Below are 20,163 nucleotides of genomic sequence, written 5' to 3' on the forward strand. Positions count from 1 at the left end.
GTGATCAGCTTCATTTCATATACTTTTCATGTCTCTCTTCTTCAAGGATAATGTGTTGAGAAACATAAAAAAGACAGTTAAGGCAATGTACAAAGTTTGCAGTTAACTGCCCTTTTCTATTTATTGGTGAGTAAATGCTGAAATTTGTCGTCTGCAACTTTTATTTTATTAGCTATTGAAAGGGGTCACCATAGCCAGTGGTGGAGTGTTACCCAATATTCACCCAGAGCTGTTGGCAAAGAAGCGGGGATCAAAAGGCAAACTGGAAGCCATCATCACTCCACCTCCAGCAAAGAAGGCAAAGTCTCCATCACAGAAAAAAACTGTATCAAAGAAAACAGGTGGCAAGAAAGGGGCAAGGAAATCCAAGGTAGAGTAATCTGTTTCTTTTAAAACCAAACAAACTTGCTTGTAGTAGCTGTAGGGAGCATCACGTAGGGTAAATGTTCTGTTCCATATGTTCTTAACAATAAGGATTTCAGTAGCAGCGTAAGCAGATGCTGAAGGAGTGCTGCTGGAAGGCTGAAAACCCTCAGCAGGGGCACAGATCTGCAGGACAGGCAGGCAAGCGGTAAATAACTCTGTACGAAACAGTCGTTAGTTAGGTAGGCACAGGCTGGAGATACCAACATCAAACGAGATCTTACGTAGCAACGGTAGGGGCAGCTTTGCGGTGGCTGCGCAGGTGCCTGCATTGGGCAAGGCAGAGTAAGCTTGCTTGGACTTTGTTCAAGTATTGATATGTGTCTGCAAGAAATGGGGAATCTGGGTATTTTTTTCAAAAGTGAAGTCACATTAAGGCAGTGTTTTGCAATTCAAAATATTGAAGAAAAACAACAGCCTAATTCACTTGCATTGTAATAATGTCTCCAGCCATTGGCACGTCAGAGTCATGTTTTCAAGTGTTGTATTTTTCTGTTGTTTGTTGGGGTTTTAAATGTTTTTTGTGTTCCAGCTTAGTATAAGATTCCTCTTTAATTGATTTGATGAAATCCAAAAAGGGTGAAATACTCCTTCTGAAGTAGGATGCAGTTCTGCTACAGCAGGTAGCTGAGACTTGCAGCATCAGAGAAACTGTATTGTGGCTACATAGAATTTCTTTGGCTGAGCTAAAGACCCACAAATGTCCCTCTCTGTTTTTCGTGTGTTACAGATGAGAATATTCCATGTTTAGACTTGTGGTTTTTTAATTCCTAGTAATCAACTAAACTTACTCAAAATGAAGTGTAGAGATGAGGGGAAGAGGACCAAAATGTCATTTTTTTTTCTTGTTAGGAAACTAAGAATAACATCTCTTTCTAAGCTAAGGAGAACATACCCTCATTCCTTTTTTCAGTTTCAGTTTGTAGGAGTAGGGAATCTTTCTAATGTGTGTGTGTGTAACCAAGGATCTTTTTTTGCAAAACAACTACTGTCAAGCAGTAGGTTATGAAAGGAAGAAAAGTACCTGAATTTCACACGAAATGGACAGTGCATGTGAAAAGTTGCTTTCCCTGTCAAACAAAGCTTCTGTATTCCTCCCCTGTGTCTCTGTTATTGTTTACTTGGTCACTTTTTCTGGTTCTTTTTTTTGTTTGTTGAACTGTTGAATTTAGTTTTGTCTTTTAGAACACCTAATAGCTGACATTTCAAGTGCAGTGCTTCTAATAACCGTGCACTAATAATTTCCCTAAATCTGGATATTTTTCCCCCCCCTACTTGATTACAAAAGCAGGAAGTCTGTTGTGGGGTTCTGTTTTTCTTCCACACAATAAACTGTATTGTCTGCTTACTATATTGGTATTTGGCTGACAGTAAACTCCTGGGGAATTGAAATAGGACCCATGAAAATCTAATTTTCTAAACATTTGTGTAAAGTAAAGCATGTTTACAGCTTCTAGAAGCACCAATATAGCCTTGCATCAATGTCGTTTTAGTTGCTCAGCCACAGATTTAGTTTATGTACTTTGGAAAGGGACAGTAAGAGAACAGTGGCTTGCTTAATATTCCAGGTGTGCTTTTCCGCTTCAGGATAGGCATTGCCGGAGGCACCAAATATTTATATTAAATCATAAGTAGTAATTTTATTGAGAATATGAAATGATTTTTGGCACCAATTGAGTTTGTAACCACAGCAGTCAATTCACTAGCTTCATGAAGCATCCTTTTCAAAATGTTCATAGTTCTCATTTTTATTCAGTAAATCAATTCATTCCTAAAACCTATCATTTTGCTTCAGTGACACAGTTGAAAAAAGGAATGGTGGTTGAGGGGAAGTCCCTCTCCCCCTACAGTTTTACTGGAGATGAAGGTGATCGTGTTAAACAAGGGGGAGAAGATTGTTCAACCCATTTCCTACTGCTAGTCAGGTAGAAAGTAGCTCTATTCTCCTGCCACTGCCTCTAAGGATGGCCAGATTTCAAAGCAACTGACAAGTCAGTTTTTGCCTTAAAATGGATGTCTGCCCACACATATAAATAGATACATTATCTTTTTCCACACAAGCCATTAGAAAGCTGTTAAAACTTTGGGGCTGTTTATATGTTTTCCTGCAACATTGAAGACAACTGTCATCTGAATTGTGTGCTGTCGTAGGCAAGAAAAGACATGTAGATATGCAGACGTTGAGGTCATTTTCCCTATTGATGCCTTCAGCTGTAATCAGTCACTTTAGTTAGTCTAAAGGATAAAATCCAGTGTTTGCACTGGCATTTTATTGCCTGGTAAGCATTTATGGCCTGTCATATATCTTAGTGTTATTAAACTGTTTTTCTCTTAGCCTTGAGTTAACTAATTAACTGTATTTTTGGAAGAAGAAGCAGGGAGAAGTGAGCAAATCAGCCAGTGCTGACAGTACAACAGAGGGAACTCCTGCAGATGGTTTCACAGTCCTGTCCACCAAAAGTCTGTTTCTTGGCCAGAAGGTATGCTCCTGCATTTTTATAAATGAATACGTATTTTTCAGTGCTGCTTAGGGAATACCCCCTCCCACCACCCCCCTTTCCCCAAAACGTCTAGGTACAATGGACATTTCCCCACTGAGCACTTGAGGAGGTGTGTGATATTAGTTTTTGAACAAAGCAATTCTCTGAAATAACTTTCAGAACATTTTAAAAATACATAAATGAGTGTTCATATGGCTACATATTTAAATACTCAATAGAAGGAAAGCCTGTGTGCTTGTAATCTGTCTCACCTTATTCATAAACAGCATAATTGTTACAGCAAAGCTTCTGCCAAAGATGAGATTATTCTAAGAATAAAATGTTTTTTTCCAATGGGCAGCCCACTTTATTGTTGATGTAAATGATTTACAGGTTTTTTTCAAAACCTATTTTAGACATTTGTTCATAATAGTGATTTTTGTGTTTTGTTCTGCTTTGTTATTTACAAAAGTTAATGCTGTATAACGATGAATGATGCATTTATGAAAAGCTAGAAGTCAACAATCCTTCTTTCCCTGTGAATATGCTTTGGGACATGGGGTGGTTTAACACAAATACCATCTGCTTAAAGAGAGGATCCATTTAAAGAGACGATTCATTAAATTAATTTGGTCTTTTATCTTGAAACCTGCCTTTAGTTCGTGATACAAAATTTTTTTAAGTAAAACTGCATCTTTCTTCTATCATTCAGTAATCAGGTCATTGTGTTGTAAGTCATAAAAGATGAGCCATTGTCCATTGTGGAATGTATCTCCTCTGACTCATTTTTATTTCATGCTGAGGTTATTCTCCATTTATCCTTCCCCAGTTTGTTTGCTAAGTTTAACATGCATGAGAGTAACGTTATGTTTTGCAAGACTTCTGATTTTCCACATTTAATTTTACAGCTAGAGCTAGATGGCTGGTTTGGTAGGCTTTTGTGTTATTTGACTACTACTAGGGAGGTGGTTTTGAACATATTTTTAAAAACATTTTGGTGACTAGATTAGAACCCTAAATTTATAAACTACTGTATGAAGAAAGATATTAACGTCAGACTTCTGGACCTGACTTTGAATTCCTTTTAGTTACCATAGGAAACCTGTAATAAGACCTAGCATTGTGTTGACCCAGCAAATCCATGGGGCTTTGCTGTTGGGCTCAGTGGAAGAGAATCGTGAACTCCAGGACTGCTTTAAGCTGGGATGAGCAAAGCCAGTGTCTGTTGTAGAACTTTCCAGTGAGTTCTTTGTACTGGGAAATGGACTTTCTGGCTTTCTCACCCACTTGGAGTGCAGCCCCCTGAAAAAATTACTGGTAGGACATGTCCGTCCCTGTACTGGTTTGTTGTCGCTTAGCCCTGCACATGAGGGGCCGGATGTGTTAGCCTTTATTTGTAACACAGTAAACATAATTAAAAGAAAAATTAAACGAAAAATGAAAATCCCTTTGTCTCCTGTGAACGAACACTCCAAATGGAATGGATTATTTTCTGAGGGGCAGAGAATGCAGAGGTGCTGTTGAGCTGTGCCTAGCACGGATTATATACTGCTTTTGATTCCCTGTGGGAAACTTTTTAGAGGCAGTAAATGGTTAGAGTAAAAATCTAAGAAAAGTAGGGTATGTCTAACAAATATAAGAGTTTTCTGTGTCCTATTATGTGTGAGTTAAAAATGAAATTCTTGCCGTGTGTGAGCTGATAAATAATATATTAATGCCTTTGTTCTGGTTTACCCCCAAAATAGCACATTTAGACCAACCTAAATTATTTTAAGCATTTGTGTTAAGACTGAAAATGTGAAAAGCTTAAAATGAAAAAACCTTTGCACTGTAGTGATCAAAGAGATTTCATTTAGCATAAAAAGAACCAAACAAAAGTATTATGCTGGCTTATTCCTAGAAATATTTTCAGCCCATTCCCCAGAAATTATTTTCAAAACATGCCATTTTGAAATTACCAAGTAATTTTGATTTTCTCCTGATAAAAAAGGCAAAGATAAAACTTTCCATCGTGGAATCAGTGGGATTTGGATGCATCCTCTCTCCTAAACTGGAGGTGGTTTTGTCTGGGCCAGGAGGCTCCGGGGTGTGCCAGGACGTCTGTGCTACATGCAGGTTTAGCAGACTGCGACCTCATTGACGGTGGCAGTTGTTAATTATTTAATTGACACATGGAAGTCTCAAATACTGGCTACTTATTTTGGAAATTTACAAATTAAATATAATGGTTATCTATAAAAACTCTAGTGACTTTGAATTGGTTAAGTGCTTCTGCTTAGCCATTTCTACATGCAATTGCTGTTTAAAAAGATAATATTGATTTTTAAAATATTGACCTAAGTTTAAGTCTGCTGCTTAACAGAAAAAAAATATCTGTTTTGTTAGAGTTGTCTTAAATTAGTGCCACATGGTATTCATAAACTTAATGAACTAAGAATCTTCTTCAATAGCGATTCTGGACAGTTGCAGTTTGATTCCTTAGACTTGTGCATGTTGCTGTTCTTGAAAGCGTGTGAGGGCAGGAGGTGTTTGCCCGTTTGGAGGAGGCCCTTCTATTCAGCGTAGCCTCACGCTCCTTAAAAAGCATTTTGAGGGAAGGAGAAATCTGTCAGGGAGGACAGCGTGTTAAGGTGGTTGAGCTGGAGGCCTGGAAACCATGAGTCCTGGGTTTGGCCGATTTTGAGATACTGTAAATCACGTTCTTTCTCTGTTGCTTTCCCCATCTGTGAAATGGAAATACAGTTACAGTCTTCACACAGATGGTAGGAAAGCTTAATATGTTAAAACATTTTGAGCTTTTCCATTTGAAAAGCAAAAATATTCATATTAATCACAGTTACTTGATTTTTCTTGAATTTGTACATACAGATTTTCAGTATACTTTCATGTTCTGTGTGTTCTTAATAAACTACAGTGCAAACACAGAAACCTGAAACCAAAAAACCCAAGCACTCGGTATCTTCCAAACCTCCTGTGACATCCTTGAACACCTTTACAGCATGTCTCCCTGGTCTGCAAAACCGCTGTCTGCTAGATCAGGAGATAATTCACTAGATGCAAAGAAAGAAAATAATCCTGTTCTTAATATCATGTCATTCATAAGTGTTTAATGGGAAAAATCTTTTTGTTGGCTCCATGTTTGCAGAAGGGAAAGCGAAGGGGTTTATTTGGAAAAATGCCTCTTCAGCCTTGTAATATCCCCAGATTTAATTACTGAAAACACAAATGAGAACGTTGCGAACCTGGGTATTGTTCAGTTTTTAAAAAGTACTGTTACTGCATTAAATCTTTAGGTAACTGCTGACATTCAGCTAGAAAGTCTTAGAGGTCAGGAAGTGGCAAAGAACCCTTCAGTTATACCTGTAGAAGTTTATTAGTGCTACACTAAGTAAGTATTAAAATCTAGTTTAATATGTAAACAATCGCACATCCTACAAGTGACGTCCAAATGGAAACGTGGTATTCTGCACATTAACTCGTTTGTTTTTCCTGAGACAATTACGGAGTAGAGGCAGAGTTGTAAGAGCTCAAGCCTAAGCATTAGGGTTTGGGCTCCAACAAGCATCTTCCATTTTCTGTATGAAATTCATACCAGAAAAAGTTCCAAGACTTTAAAGGTAATTTTATCTGTAATAAGAAACGCAAGGCTTCCCTCGGAAAATACTCATGGATGTGCTAAATGCCATCTGCGTTTTATCTGACTAACATTTAATTTAAATGTTACCTAAAGTTATGTCCATTCTTTGTTGCACATGTATATGCAAGTTGTGCCAATTGTTTATTTTTTTGAAGTAGCCCTTTAGGGGATCGCCTCTGTCTAATACATGCTTCATGCTGTTGGATAGTAAAATCGAGCAATTACTTGTTGGAGGATTTAATTCCATGGGAAAACTTCTGACTCTTTGTTTTAATTGTTTTTGGCAATTGGATAGCTAAACAGTGCACTGAACACTAAATGCAAAATTTAGCAAAATAATACTTAACTGCCAACACATGCTATCAGTGATGGGCAGCTTTTTAAGCATTTTGTTGTTGCTGTTAAATTGAAACTTTAATTGCCAGCTAATTGCTATTTAAATCCCATGTATGAGGAGGCGCAGAGATAGATTAAAGGTCTGAAACCAACGGGGTCCGGCAGACAATAGATCTGGGCAAAAACTTGTAGAACGCTGAATTAGGGATCAAAGAGAGTCACCTATAAAATGAACAAAACATGCTTAGGAACACACTAAAATCTCCACAAAACAGTCTTTTGGTGTGTGCATGTGTTTTGTTGTTGGTTTTTTTTTTTATTTCAAAATTCATACAGTTTCTTTAACATTTTGTTTTGATTTGATTTGACTTTTTTTTTTAAACAGCAGTTGCTTGTAGTCAAACTCAAGACTCAAACTCAAGTATGAATAACTTGCCACGTGTGAAGTATTAAAGGATTCTAAGCTATTTGGAAAGGAAGCTCTCTTAGATTTTATTGCAAATTCCCGAACAGACCTGTACTTAAAACAGGACTGTGAATTACACTCATTTTTAGCCAAAATCACCCTGTTTTGAAGGAACGTAGTTTATTCAAGCAACATATGCAAATTTTATGAAATTGCAAGCCTTTAGAAAGAGAAAGAAGGTCAATTCATATAATCACATGAATGAAATGGAAATAATTTTTTCATAAAACTTAAATGTATGGATGTTGGCCTCCTTAAATGACCCATTCACTTGTATCGGTTACATGAACTGGGTCGTATTCCCAATTAACAAACTCACACACACAAGAAGACTTGAAGAGTTTACAGAATGTGGATTAAAAACCAAGAGACAAAATTGAGTTAGTGATGACATTAAATGCCATGCCTGAATGTATACGTTATGCTTCATAGGTTGAACCCAGCAGGCTTTGGCTTAACTGCAGCTGGCTTCAGGGCTTGCATAAATGAATGAGAACTTTCTCTTTCACAGTTGCTTTCCATATTGCCTAATCAGCTACGCAAATGATGATTTTCAACGTGTGTTTTAGATATAAGCATAATTTATGATGCCGATAATGTGCTTCCCCAGATGAAAGAGTCCAGAAAATTTTTTGCACTTTAAAGTATTTTAAGTTTTGGCGGTAATACACTTGATGCACGTGAAATCAGATTTCCCAACACTGGCTATGAAGCAGCGTCACAACCCCCTGGTTATCAGCTTCCTCACATACCTGTCTGCAGGTTTGACTTTTGCCCAGTTTGGCATTTGCATCACACAGAATCACAGAATTTCAGAGTTGGAAGGGACCTCTAGAGATCATCTAGTCCAACTCCCTTGCTAAAGCAGGATTGCCTAGAGCACGTTACTCAGGACTGCATCCAGGCGAGTCTTGAAAATCTCCAGAGAAGGGGACTCCACAACCTCCCTGGGCAGCCTGTTCCAGTGCTCTGTCACCCTCACTGTAAAGAAAACCGCATCAAATTGCCTCAAATTACAGAGTTGTTTCTGTGGTGTGGGTCACATACGGTGACGAGACACCCAAACCATCAGCAGTAAGCAACTTGTGCTGTCTCTTTACACCTCTAAGCACTTCCCAAATAAACCATCCTCACTGGTTTGGCATAGCAGGATCAGTTTGTTGCTATTGCTGGTCTTTTCATTGACTTTTTATTTATATACTAGTTTATAAGTCTTGCTCAAAATGTGTTGCTAGAAGTTGAAATCTGCCCTTCCTCATATGTCATTAATTCTTTTTATTCTTTTAAAAGCATGAAGTGCGGACATGAGGTTAATCTCTAGATAGCTGCGCTGACTTCCTCACCTTACTGTACACCGATGAGAAATCCTTCTGATTTTGTAATGATTCAGGCAGCAATTGAGAAGCATCTTTTAAATAGAGGGGTGTTAAATGAGAGGAGTTAATGGGCATTAGTGGGTGGGGCTAAAGTCTCCGTTTTCATAAATGGCAGAAGGAAGTAATGCAAATAAAATAAAAACTAGAAGCAATAAGCTCCTAATAGTGCCAGCTTACAGTACTTCACATTCACAAAGGCAGAAGATCTGTGCAGATGAAAAGCGAAGGGCCTGCAAGACAGAATGTGGTGACCACTAATAAGGAAAGAGAAAGGAACACGTCCCCTTGCTAGGATGGAGGAGTCGTCGGAGACAAGCCTGTGCTTTCTCAAAGATAGGCTCATGTTTGCTGGCTTGAAGCAGGAGGAGCGGCATCTTTTATCCAGTTTCAGTGCTGAACAGTCATGGCATGTTCCAGCAATCGATGCTTAAGAAATGATCAGGGTGTCCTTCATCTATACTTTGAGGAGAAACAAATAAGCTCTATTAATGCCAAAATAAGAATCCCAAATAGTGGCCAGCATAAAGCCAGAATAGAGCTTGTTAGTAGGTACATTCATATCCTCCCAGTGTGAACAATGTTTGAGTCTTGTGTTTGAAATTTTTTTGGATAATAACCCTCCTTTATGACCTGCCTTTTATTTTGCATATTTGTTTGCAGTGATGCTATCTCCATCTGTGTTGCAAAGCTCACTTTTCTGCAGCTTCTCTGTGATTTCCCAGCTGTCCTGTTATTTCCCACCTCATGCTTTTCTTTTCAGCTGAACCTTATTCACAGTGAAATCAGTAATTTAGCCGGCTTCGAGGTGGAGGCCATTATCAATCCTACCAATGCTGACATTGACCTTAAAGATGACCTAGGTAAATGGGGCATGGGTTGACACAACTAACGGTCACATGGAAATTATGGAACCCAGAATTTACTCTCTAGGGCTTCATACATTTAATAAGAACAGAAATTCAAATCTTGCAGGTTCTGTTTTGTTGAAGAACTGTATTCGAAAGACTTTTTTCACCAAATCTGAATACTTGCAGCCATTGCTAGTCTTCAAGTTGATTTCAGTTAAAACAAATCATTTAAATTCTTTTCCATAATGATCATATGTGACTGTTAGCTATTTTGGGGGGTTTCTTATTTGGATACTTTGAGGACTAAAATACTTTTTTGTCAGGTTGTTTTCAAAATAAGCAGTTTCTCCATTCTAACTGCAATCTCGGGGGTTTTTCTGATACTCAGAGTAGGCATAAAATTTCTAAAGAGGAATGATTAAATAATTAACTATGCCCCAATCTTTCCTACCTTGATTTCATGTTTAATTCAGTCAAATAATTTGTTTCCGTTATGCTTCAATGACTCCCTGTCACTTTCACATTCAGCTGAAAACAAATACTGATATTGTACCAACAATGAACTTGTAGATACTCTTGTAGATGGTGTATCGCTTTTAAAGCTTCTATCTTGGTCCAGATTGAGAAAAAAAAATATTAAAAAATCCTTCTTCAACAGAAGTGTGTTCTTCAGCAAAAGTAAAAGAAAAATTAACTTTCATGCATTATGTACTGCATTCCCTTCTTTGATGATTACTCCTGTTGCTGTCTTTTTTTTTTTAAACTTCCTTAATGGAATACAACCCATAATTCTTCTACTATTGCATTTCCTATGGGAATGTACACAAGTAATTTAACAAGAAAAAGTTCTAAGCTGGCTAATTTTTAAATCAGCGTTTCTCAGAAATATGTATAAGTTTGCAAGTGTCTCGGCCATTCCAACGCATAGTTAGAAAATATGCCTTACCTTTAAAATATAAGAACGATCATTTATGTTTTTTAAAGCAAATTCAGTACATACCTGTCTGCAAATACATGGTTTCCTCTGAAGGAGACTGTCATTTTTAGAAACAAAGTGCTGAATCGTTATACGTATGAACATTAGTGCCTGTCAGCTTATTGATGCTGACAAAATGGAGAAACTAGTTATTTTGTTTGGCTTGATGATCCTGAATTTCTTTTTTTTAAACAGATTCCGTATTTTAGTGTCATGCTCTGTGGGGAACTGGTTGTTCTAGGTTTCTGCAAAGTGAAATGGGGTATTAGCTGATTTTAAAACTTTGGAAATGATCTCTTGTGATTGCTCTGACTTGTCATTTTAACATTTATTTGATCATGTCATACTCAAGATTCCTCCTCCTGTTCCCTACACCCCTTTCTCTACACACACCTGCACACACACCTCAGCATACTCCTTTGGCGCAAGGTTTGGAGATGTAAAGGTAGGAAAATATGGACGTTGGTACCTGTGTAAATGTAGAGCCTGTGCTGGGTCTCTGTCCAACGTGGTTGATATACATCTGTTTACCTGTTGTAGTTGCAAGTTGTACAGGCTGACATTGCCACGATCGACAGTGATGCTGTCGTTCACCCGACAAACTCTGACTTCTACACCGGTGGTGAAGTAGGTAATGGAAAGTTCAGTGCTGCGGAGTTTGTATGTGTGTGCATGGTCAATCAGCAGCCACAAGCTTGTTGTAGCTATGCAGATTTGCATTCATTTCTCACTTCCAGCAGTCCTGACTGATGACAAAAAGAAATGAATAATTGCAAACTCAGTAGGCGGTTCTGATTTTTATCACCAAATCAGACTTTCAGAAGTAACAACAGAATGCACCGCCAAAATTTGAAGGGCAGGAACAGTACGTTCAATGCAGGCGTGTGACCAAGGAAAATGAATTGCCGCATTGTTTGTTTGACGTGTTAAATGCCTGTCTTGAATATGGTTTGAGTCTTGATCTTTAGATTTCTAACCAGTTCCAGTACGCCATCTCGATGCCAAGTTTCAGATGTTCACATCTGACGCGCTGGATCTAGCCCATCTGTATTTTCTGAACTCTTAAGATTGGTTAGTTTTTTCATATTTTTACCTTACGGACCGATTACTTTCATAGCCCGGCTCCATGGTCCTCACGCCCACAAGTACACGGCCACGGGTACACGGCCAGTCGTACGTACATGGATGATTTTCAGGCAGTCAGTCACCTAAGGTACACCGATGAGAGAAGGCACGGTAGCAAACATGACAGACATCTTAATTCAGTATGTTAAGCGTCCCCTGAGTAACTCTTATCTTAGTAATACGCCACTCTGCATACAGTGTTCTGAAGGATTTCATAAAAGGGTAGCAGTCCTTTAACTGAACTGCCGTGGTAATTACAGAAGGCAAATCAGAATTTGGACTGAATACAGAAGTTACTGGTAAGGGTGATGACGCTTTAAAAAAAACATCACCTGATCCCAGCCTGTGTTCTACATCTCACCTAAGCCTCATCGCTGTGCGAATGGCCTCCCTCCACGCCTGCTCTTTCCGAAGGGGCTACTGCCCGAGGGACGCGCGGGCTGATGGAGCTCTGGATGGCCTCTTGGGCAGGAACAGCTGGGCCTTGGCTAAACATGCTGCAGAGACATTAAAATAAGAGTGACATAATACCCTGTATCTGAAGAATATGCTTCTAAAGTCTGTCAGACCCATTTAGCTAATGTGCTTGTCTCCTACCCTTTGACAAAGAAATGCTTTGCTACCCTACAAAGAAAATCATCTCTCGAAGCTGTACTGCTCGTTCCTTAGCGTAGGTTCCTGGTGCCTCTGACTGCTGTAAGAAGGAATAGAAGTGCACAAATGCTTAGCTTCCAATGATTAACTTTTACCCATCTAAATTTATTTTTTTTTTAATTTTTGTTGGTTTTTTCCCTAACAATTTAAATGTACTGGGGGCTTATCCTGAGAATTTTACAGCCTAAATTTCTGCTAACGCTGTTTTCAACACTGATACCAATGCCTGCTTGGAAAGCATGCGATAATGATCTTATTCTCATGGGAGTGACACATATTTATGCCTGTGAGCAAATAAGCTACTAACCTTGAAGCTGTGAAGCAAGACTTCCATCAGGAAACTTGCTAATGTAGTGGAAAATGGTTAAATACAGTATGTCCTTTCCCAGATGAAGCTAATTTACAACATAGTTCTGGAATATAATTTCAATATAAACCCTCACTATTCATCAGAAGAAGAGTGTAATTGAGGAGTAAATGCAGAAAACCTCACCAATTCGTACCAAATAAGACTTTTGCTCTCTGTTGTACCAAATCTGCAAGAAGAGAGCTCGGTGAAATAAACTGACAGGGTTGTTCATTGCTTTTAATTATAAATTAATTCCCAGTAGAAGGGAAAAAGCTGATCCTTCTGGATTGAATTAAACCAAACCAGGCTAAATTCCATTAAATGTACAACAGCTTTGCAATGGCAAAGAAATGACCTACTTAATAGATCTTTTCTGTTCCTAGGTTCGGCACAAGGCTTAATTATGTTTCCCCTTGAAACGAGAAATTAAGGATTATGAATGTCATGGGGTTTAGGATCTAAGTTCACGGCCTCAAGGGGAATATAACTGGAATATATACAAATATGAATGATATGGAAATACAGACTATAACTAGAATGGCGGACTGTTTCTTTCCCTCCCCGTCCCTTCTCTGTGGGAGTCATTTGGGAAGCCCCCGGTGTCACACACATCTGCTGGAGGGTGCAGCAAAGGGCACCCTGGGTCCTGCGTTTCCAAGCCCCTCCGTTCTAGGGTGGATCTCCTTCCCCAGCCCGCTCTCCTAAGACACGCTGCTGCTACAAATAAAGCCACTACCATCTTTTCCAAGAGATTTATAAGGTGGTGCCTTCCACTCGGTTGCACAGGGATAGGTACCTTTGAGTTTCGGAAAATTCTTAGTGAGGAGTTTGCTAAATAAACTTAGACCAAAGTATTTATATAAAAAAGAAGCTTAAATGAGCACAAAGATCAGATCACACTCTGACCTTGCAATCCAGCTTTTGGCAAACACCCCATGTGAATTGGTTGTGAAAAAAAAAAGAAAAAGAAAAGGCATCCATTTTTTAATTGTCCTCAGCTTTTGTACCCCAAAAGCAATAAACTGCCAATAGCAAAATAGAGGCAGGGTAACAGAGACACTTTTTGAATGAATAAACAAATGCATTGTTTTCAACTTTTAATCTTCATTTTGGAAGAAATTTAGCAATGGTGTCAGAACAAAAGCATCTCGCAGTCCTCTTTGTCCTTAGAGCTGTAGCCCTATTTACTAAATGGAACCTTGGAGGGGGGGCTCTGCTTCCTCGAGCATACAGTATGTGCACTTCCATCAGAAAATGCGTTTTTTCTTTCTTCATCAGTGAAAGTAAGGGGTTTCACCAAATAAATGTTTAGAGATCTTAGTTCTGAATTTTTGGAAATCAGTTTTCAAAGTAATATCTCAAATCAGAGCCTTTATGATATCACTGCTTTTTACTTATCTACCTTTATAATTAACGTGCACAGTGCAAAATTATGTGGGATGCTTATGTAGTTAGGAAAATGCTTTCTTGGGCTGTTTTTTTATTTTGTTTTATATTAATATTTAAAACTAGAGCTGCAAAATAAGATCTAAACCATTTAGTGATGGACTGCCTTTGTAAACGGCGTACCTTTTGGTTGCCCTGAAACACCGCACAGCTCTTCTCCTCCCAGAATGACTTTGTCCAGCTCCTTAGCTGTAGTTAGAGAAGTTCATTGGAGGAATATGTTCCTTAGAGATTCTCCTTATTTCTGAGGCTCTTCCTCTTGGTTAAAGGTGGCTCAACAAGCTGGGCAGTTACCAAGTAAAGCAGCCCGCTGCACTCACGAGACTGTTTCATTCCTGGTGCCACCTGTTGGGGTCAGGGACCAAGATCAGGTGAGTTTCAAATTCTTATTGTGGCAAATGGCTCTTTAAAACAATTTGTAAGCGAGAGGGGAAATGAATCTTAGGGGAAGGAGTTATGAACCTTCAACCACTCTCGAGCTAGCGCATTCTTCTGGAGCGTTTCACACTAATAGATGCTCATGATAAGGAAGGAGGTAGGGATGTCATGACAGATGTTTTGACTTTAAAATCTGCGCCTGAGAATGTCGGCAAGGGATACCGAGGTGAGGTTTTTGGGTTGTTAGGGTTGTCTCTTTTGGTTTTTTCTTTTTGTCGTTGTTGTTGTTGTTGTTTTTAATGACTAGATAATTCTGAAGTCCCAAAAGGTTTAGATCTTACTTTGCAGTCCCCAAAAATATGTTTGGGCACAAAAACTCTAGAATGATGTAATAAAAAAATAATGATGAGTCACATGTCTGCTGTGGCAACCTGGGATCAGAGGAGTAAACTAACCATTCTCTGTTCAGGGAGCACTTTGGAAAAGAAAGGCGGCAAGGAGTTTGTGGAAGCTGTCATTGAGCTTCGCAAAAAGAACGGGCCGTTGGACATAGCTGGAGGTGAGGGTCTGCGCTTCGGAAACCTGCCCACAAAACACCGCGGGCACCGGTGGCGCTGGCACCGCGCTCTTCCTCTCAAGCTCCTTCTAGTACGACGCTTGGGTTCGTGCTGTCTGCAGACAGCTTCTATGGGTTACCTGGTATTTGTATTCTCCAAAGTTAAAATACACACCTTGCATCTTGAGTAACCTTTAGCAAAGCACCTGGGAAATGGTGTAGTGGTGTAATATCACAAGTAAAAGCAGGCTATTTGCAGCTACGCACAGACACAATGAATGGCGATTGTTAAGGGCACAGTTCAGAGAAGCAATTAATTAGATGCTTATTTTTCAGAACAGTTGAGTCCAACTCTATTAAACATCTGCTTTGCTGAAATGCCGCTGACTTTCACTGAACTTAAGCACGTGCTTGAAGTTAAGCATCTGCTTGGGTACTTGGTTTAATCAGTGCCAGAATCATCACTATAAAAGCTTACGACTTTGTGATGCCTAGTTATCAAAATTTATGTAATATCTGAGAAAAATCTACTATATGAGTAACAAAGTTGGGTAATGACGATATATAATTTTACACCATCTGTGAAATTGCTGATACATATTGTTCATATAGAAGGCTGATTCTGCCATCTGTGTTTATGCTATAAAAATAAATACAGTGTGCGCAGTTTTGTAAACGAATTCTGAATAAAACTGAAGAGGAGATGCAAGACTTCAGCTCTGACAGGAAAAATTACAACTGTTTACTTCTTAATAACGTTGGGTTTTTTTCCTTGCTTTTAAAAAATTTTAATAAGGTTTTCTTGTTTTACAAAAATATGGAGAATCAATTACTCACTTTTTTTTTTTCTTACTTCAGTACGGTATTCTTTATCAGCCAAGACCAAACTGCTTACAAATAGATTTTTTTTTTTCTTGGCCCTCAGTGCATCCCTCAGATCTGAGGCTGCTACACCGGGAGAAACCGGCTGTTAGGGACTTGTTGGAGGACTCGAGAGAAGAATTGATACACATCGATTTCTCAGTCATGCAGATATTTAGTTTTCAAATTTCTCAGTTACATGGGTATCCCTTTGATCTACGAATAACCAGGATCCTTATTTGGAATATAATTATAACTAGTCCAGAATGTGTCCAAGGTTCTCTCTTTCTGTTTCTACAGCAAAAGCATAACTGACTTCCCCTTTCAAAGCATTTGTATGTGAAGTAAGGGACAGCTGCTCTTGGTAATTAGCAGTTGTCCTCAACAGAATCCTAATGAGTTGATTAATGACTACCCTAGAAAACACTCCCTGAGAAATATTAAAATTGGTGATGTGTATCAATACACTTATTTCATTCTTTCAGGATGAAGATATTATCCACATTTCACATCTGACTAGAGAGATGTCAGCTGCTTTTAATAGATTTTTCTTGGATTTATGATGTATTCTGAACCTGCCAACATTTTAGTCGCACATTATGACAAATTAATGTTGCCTTAACACTGAGGCTATTCAACATGTTGAGAATCTGCAAACCCATAAGAACATAAATGCTTGTGCTTCCATTGTCCGTCAGAATGTACTTTTCTGATTAACCCCTGGTCGAAATGCCGTATGACAAAGTCTTTTCTCTTTCCTGCAGCAGCTACAGGGTAGTATCCATATGTGATGATTGTGCTCCAAGAGTTATTTATACTATACTTAAATAACAATATGCCTCATAAACATTCCAGAATGGAGTGGAGGGTTTCTGGCCTCTAAGCTCTTTTACAAACCTGATTTTTATTTTTATTTTAAATTATTGGTATTTTTATTACTGTTTTTGAAGACACAAGCTGACATTTTGTACCTACACTTTTGTGGCCGTGTATGATTATGTCCCAAAGCGTGCCTGTGAGGGGGCTTACTCTTTGTGAAGGTTCAGTGTTTGCTCTTGTGAGATTTTGACTAGATGGGTTTTTTCCCCTTAGCTTGTGATTGGGGTGTTTCTATTCCCTCTTTTTTTTTTTTTTTTTTTTTTAAATTAAAAAAGCAACGCAAAGTTACAAGTTTTTAATTGCAAGCACAGACCTGTGAGTTCTGAAACGGCAGTGATGCTCTCACCCTGTTTGCTGGCGGGCGGAGCGCAGTCTGTTGCTGCTCTGTGATGGGAATTGGTGACCCCAGACTGTGTTCTCCTGCTGAGAGAAGGTCTCTTGGCTGGAGAATCCCCGACTGTCGGAAGTTTGTAGGCAGGATCTGCTGCATCCTCTTAGTCCCCACACGTCTGTGGTAGTATCCTGGTGATAATATACGATTAGCATGGTATAAAATTCTTTTTCCTTTCTTTGTACACACAAGGCCTCTCCTGTTGGCGTATAAACATCGTGAATCAAACATTGTAAATCTAGAAATGCACCCCCTCCAACCGTCTGTCAAGAATGTGATGAAAGAGATAAACCCAGCATTGTTTAAGTGGTCTCGGATGACCCGTACACAAAAAAGCCCGAATAAGACCAGGCCCAAAGTCTTGAAATCATGCAAAATGTTCTCTTTGCAGTTACTCAACAAAGCTGGAAATAAAGCAAAAATCATAATTCACCTCTTTTCCAGCCTTCCTTACCAATTTGCAGAGCACTAATAGCTCTGAACTGATCCGGTTTGGGCTGCCGTGAGATCAGAAGCTGGCGAAACAAACCGTGTGTTTAGCAGGAGTAGCTGAAGGTCACACAAGTCGTAACTGTGCGACTGCCCGGCATCCTGATATTTACTGTAGCTCTGCAATAAACTGAACTAAAGCAAGACCATCCCTTGAATGGGTTTACGTTCTAACAGATTTCTGCTTTTTTCCTTACATGTTACACAAGTTTGCACAATCCCTGGTATAAATGTGTTTTCTTTGATGTCAGCCATGAATTCTTGCTCTCCCTAAAATAAGATCGATTATAGCTATGATTTATAAATTACCACTGCAAAGCGCAGCTGGAAATGGAAAATGCAAAGTCTCTGTAATCGTGTTGTTATATTTTAAGGCTATGTGATTTGTAACCTAAAACATTCACGGGGGCTGAGGGAATGTCTATCAATTGTTTGTTATTTTAATCACATATGCGCTCTTTTAATCCTAAAGAGAGAAAAGCAATTATGTTTCACTTTCGGTTCTCACTAGCTGTTGTCAGTGCCGGCCACGGATTGCCTGCAAAATTTGTGATCCACTGTAACAGCCCAGGCTGGGGCTCAGACAAATGCGAGGAGCTGCTGGAAAAGACGGTGAAGAACTGCTTGGCTCTGGCTGACGAAAAGAAGCTGAAATCAATTGCATTTCCTTCAATTGGCAGTGGCAGGTAAGGCCGTTACACAGACCCGGTACTTGATGCCAAATAGGTCACATTTTCTAAGTGCCATCTCCTGTGTTCCAGTCCCTTCTCAGGTACCAGCCCCGTTGGTATAATGCTGACTTTATTCTTGTTCGTTTAGATCGGTTCCCTGAATGAAATGTTTCTTCTAGGTTTGTCTGAGCTGTGCGTGGAGCCTGCAGGTATTCTCCTGAATAATAGTTCAACTTTGGCAGGTCTAGCAGTGACCCCAGCAGAATCTTAAAGCATGCAAATAGGTTAAAGAGCATGAAACGAACTTTTAAAGAAGATGTTATAAAGGATATTATAAAGACTTTTTTCAGACTGTCAATTTGTTCATATAAATTGGGGATGTGGAGGAGAGCATGAAGAATCTAGTTTTAGTGCCTAATTAAACTTACTGCAATATATATCAGATGATGATGATGATATGATGTCCAGAATACACGTCTTGGTGTTCATTGAAGCAGCAAACCTGAAGTGCCTTGGTTCTCAGGATTTGCAGAGTCACTTCAAGTTTTCACCCAAAATTCATGAGCTGAATTCCGTGCAGTTTACATCATGTGACTCTGTCAGAAAAAAAATAAAAAAGGCCTTAAAAGCCTTTGCCAGGGTTTTTGAAAGCTAAAGTCCAAAGTGAAGGTCCTTTGGCTTTGTACAGGATGCTCGGTGCTTTGAAAGTTGGATTGTGTTCTTAAGAGTCTGAACACAGACTTCACTTCTAATCTGAGGTGCTTGGGTTTGGGCTGGGGAGGGAGGTTTGGAACATGTAACGATGGCTCAGTGTGAAGACCAAGGGCCAAATCCAGGCTGAATTACACAGTTGTGTACTTAACCCTGAACAACTGCCCCTTTTCAGTTTGCCATGAAAGAAGTTGGCTGATGTACAGCAAGAATATTCTTCCCATTGTGCCGTGTTGCAACACCAGATTAATTCCTGCATGTTCTGTGGGGCAGGGCAGGAAGTGCTGTTTGAGCTTGTGGGTGAATGACAATAAAGAAGGATAATAAATTTAAGCGACTTGCATCAGACAAAGCTCCAAATAAGATTAATTTGCCAGGGTGTCGTTTTAAGGAGGTAACATGAGCCTACTTTGTAGAACAGTAGAGAAATACAGTGGAGGGTTCGTACTAACCTGTTAAATTAGGTGTCAGGTTCTCAGGCAAAGAGAAGCTCTCAGTTGCTCTTTGGGAGAAACTGTTCCTCCATGGGCTGTAGAGTGACTATGGAGTTGGTCACGTGCGTGCCTAAAGCCAGACTATGTAAAGTACCTTCCACGGAGCCCTTTCTTTTCTGGGCAGCTCCCAGCAAAGGACCATTCCTGACCCTTGTTGCGAAGTAGTTGATTGGTGTTGGAAGATGATGAAACCCTGAATAACCATGAGATTCACGTTCTGGTATGAAATCTGGTTACTGCCAGGCAAGGTCTGTGGCTGAGTTCTCCACTTGGCATATGCCCGTCAGTCTCACTCAAGCCAGTGGTGCTTTTAAAAGATGGAGAGGGATCAACAAGCCTTGAGAAATATATGAGGTTGTGTATTTTCCCTTTTTCCTCTTAATTAGAGATATTCAAACATAAATTAATTCTGGAGAGAACAGAATATATTCTGACAATACTCTTTACTTGTTTTTATGAAGTTAGAAGCATTAAAAAAAAATAAAAGTAAAGCTTTTAAAGACAGCGAATGCCAAAGACACCACATGTATGCAGCTGTTCTGGTACAGACATCTGTCAAGCAGACATCACCCAATAAACCCACATAAACAGTTTCATTCTCTTTTATAGTTGAGGAA

At 39.2% G+C, this 20,163-nt stretch overlaps 1 protein-coding gene across 10 annotated transcripts in view; it reads left to right on the forward strand.

Annotated features, from left to right (window-relative positions):
- Positions 1-20,163, forward strand: part of LOC128916079 (core histone macro-H2A.1) — a 46,215-nt gene that overhangs the window by 22,571 nt on the left and 3,481 nt on the right. Inside the window, exons 4-8 of one of the 10 annotated variants that reach the window (XR_008468842.1) lie at positions 173-370; positions 2,793-2,903; positions 9,479-9,578; positions 11,083-11,173; positions 18,182-18,309. Coding sequence is in view for 7 of the 10 variants with exons in the window: in XM_054217299.1 (XP_054073274.1) it covers positions 173-370; positions 2,793-2,903; positions 9,479-9,578; positions 14,964-15,053; positions 18,182-18,356 (674 nt within the window). In the remaining 3 variants the exon portion in view is untranslated. Of the gene's footprint in view, positions 1-172; positions 371-2,792; positions 2,904-9,478; positions 9,579-11,082; positions 11,174-14,385; positions 14,488-14,963; positions 15,054-18,181; positions 18,357-20,163 lie in introns of those variants that run through there. The other 9 variants (XR_008468841.1, XR_008468840.1, XM_054217299.1 and 6 more) reach the window with 9 other exon arrangements.

Source organism: Rissa tridactyla, chromosome 11 (assembly GCF_028500815.1).
Source record: "Rissa tridactyla isolate bRisTri1 chromosome 11, bRisTri1.patW.cur.20221130, whole genome shotgun sequence".
Taxonomy (NCBI): domain Eukaryota; kingdom Metazoa; phylum Chordata; class Aves; order Charadriiformes; family Laridae; genus Rissa; species Rissa tridactyla.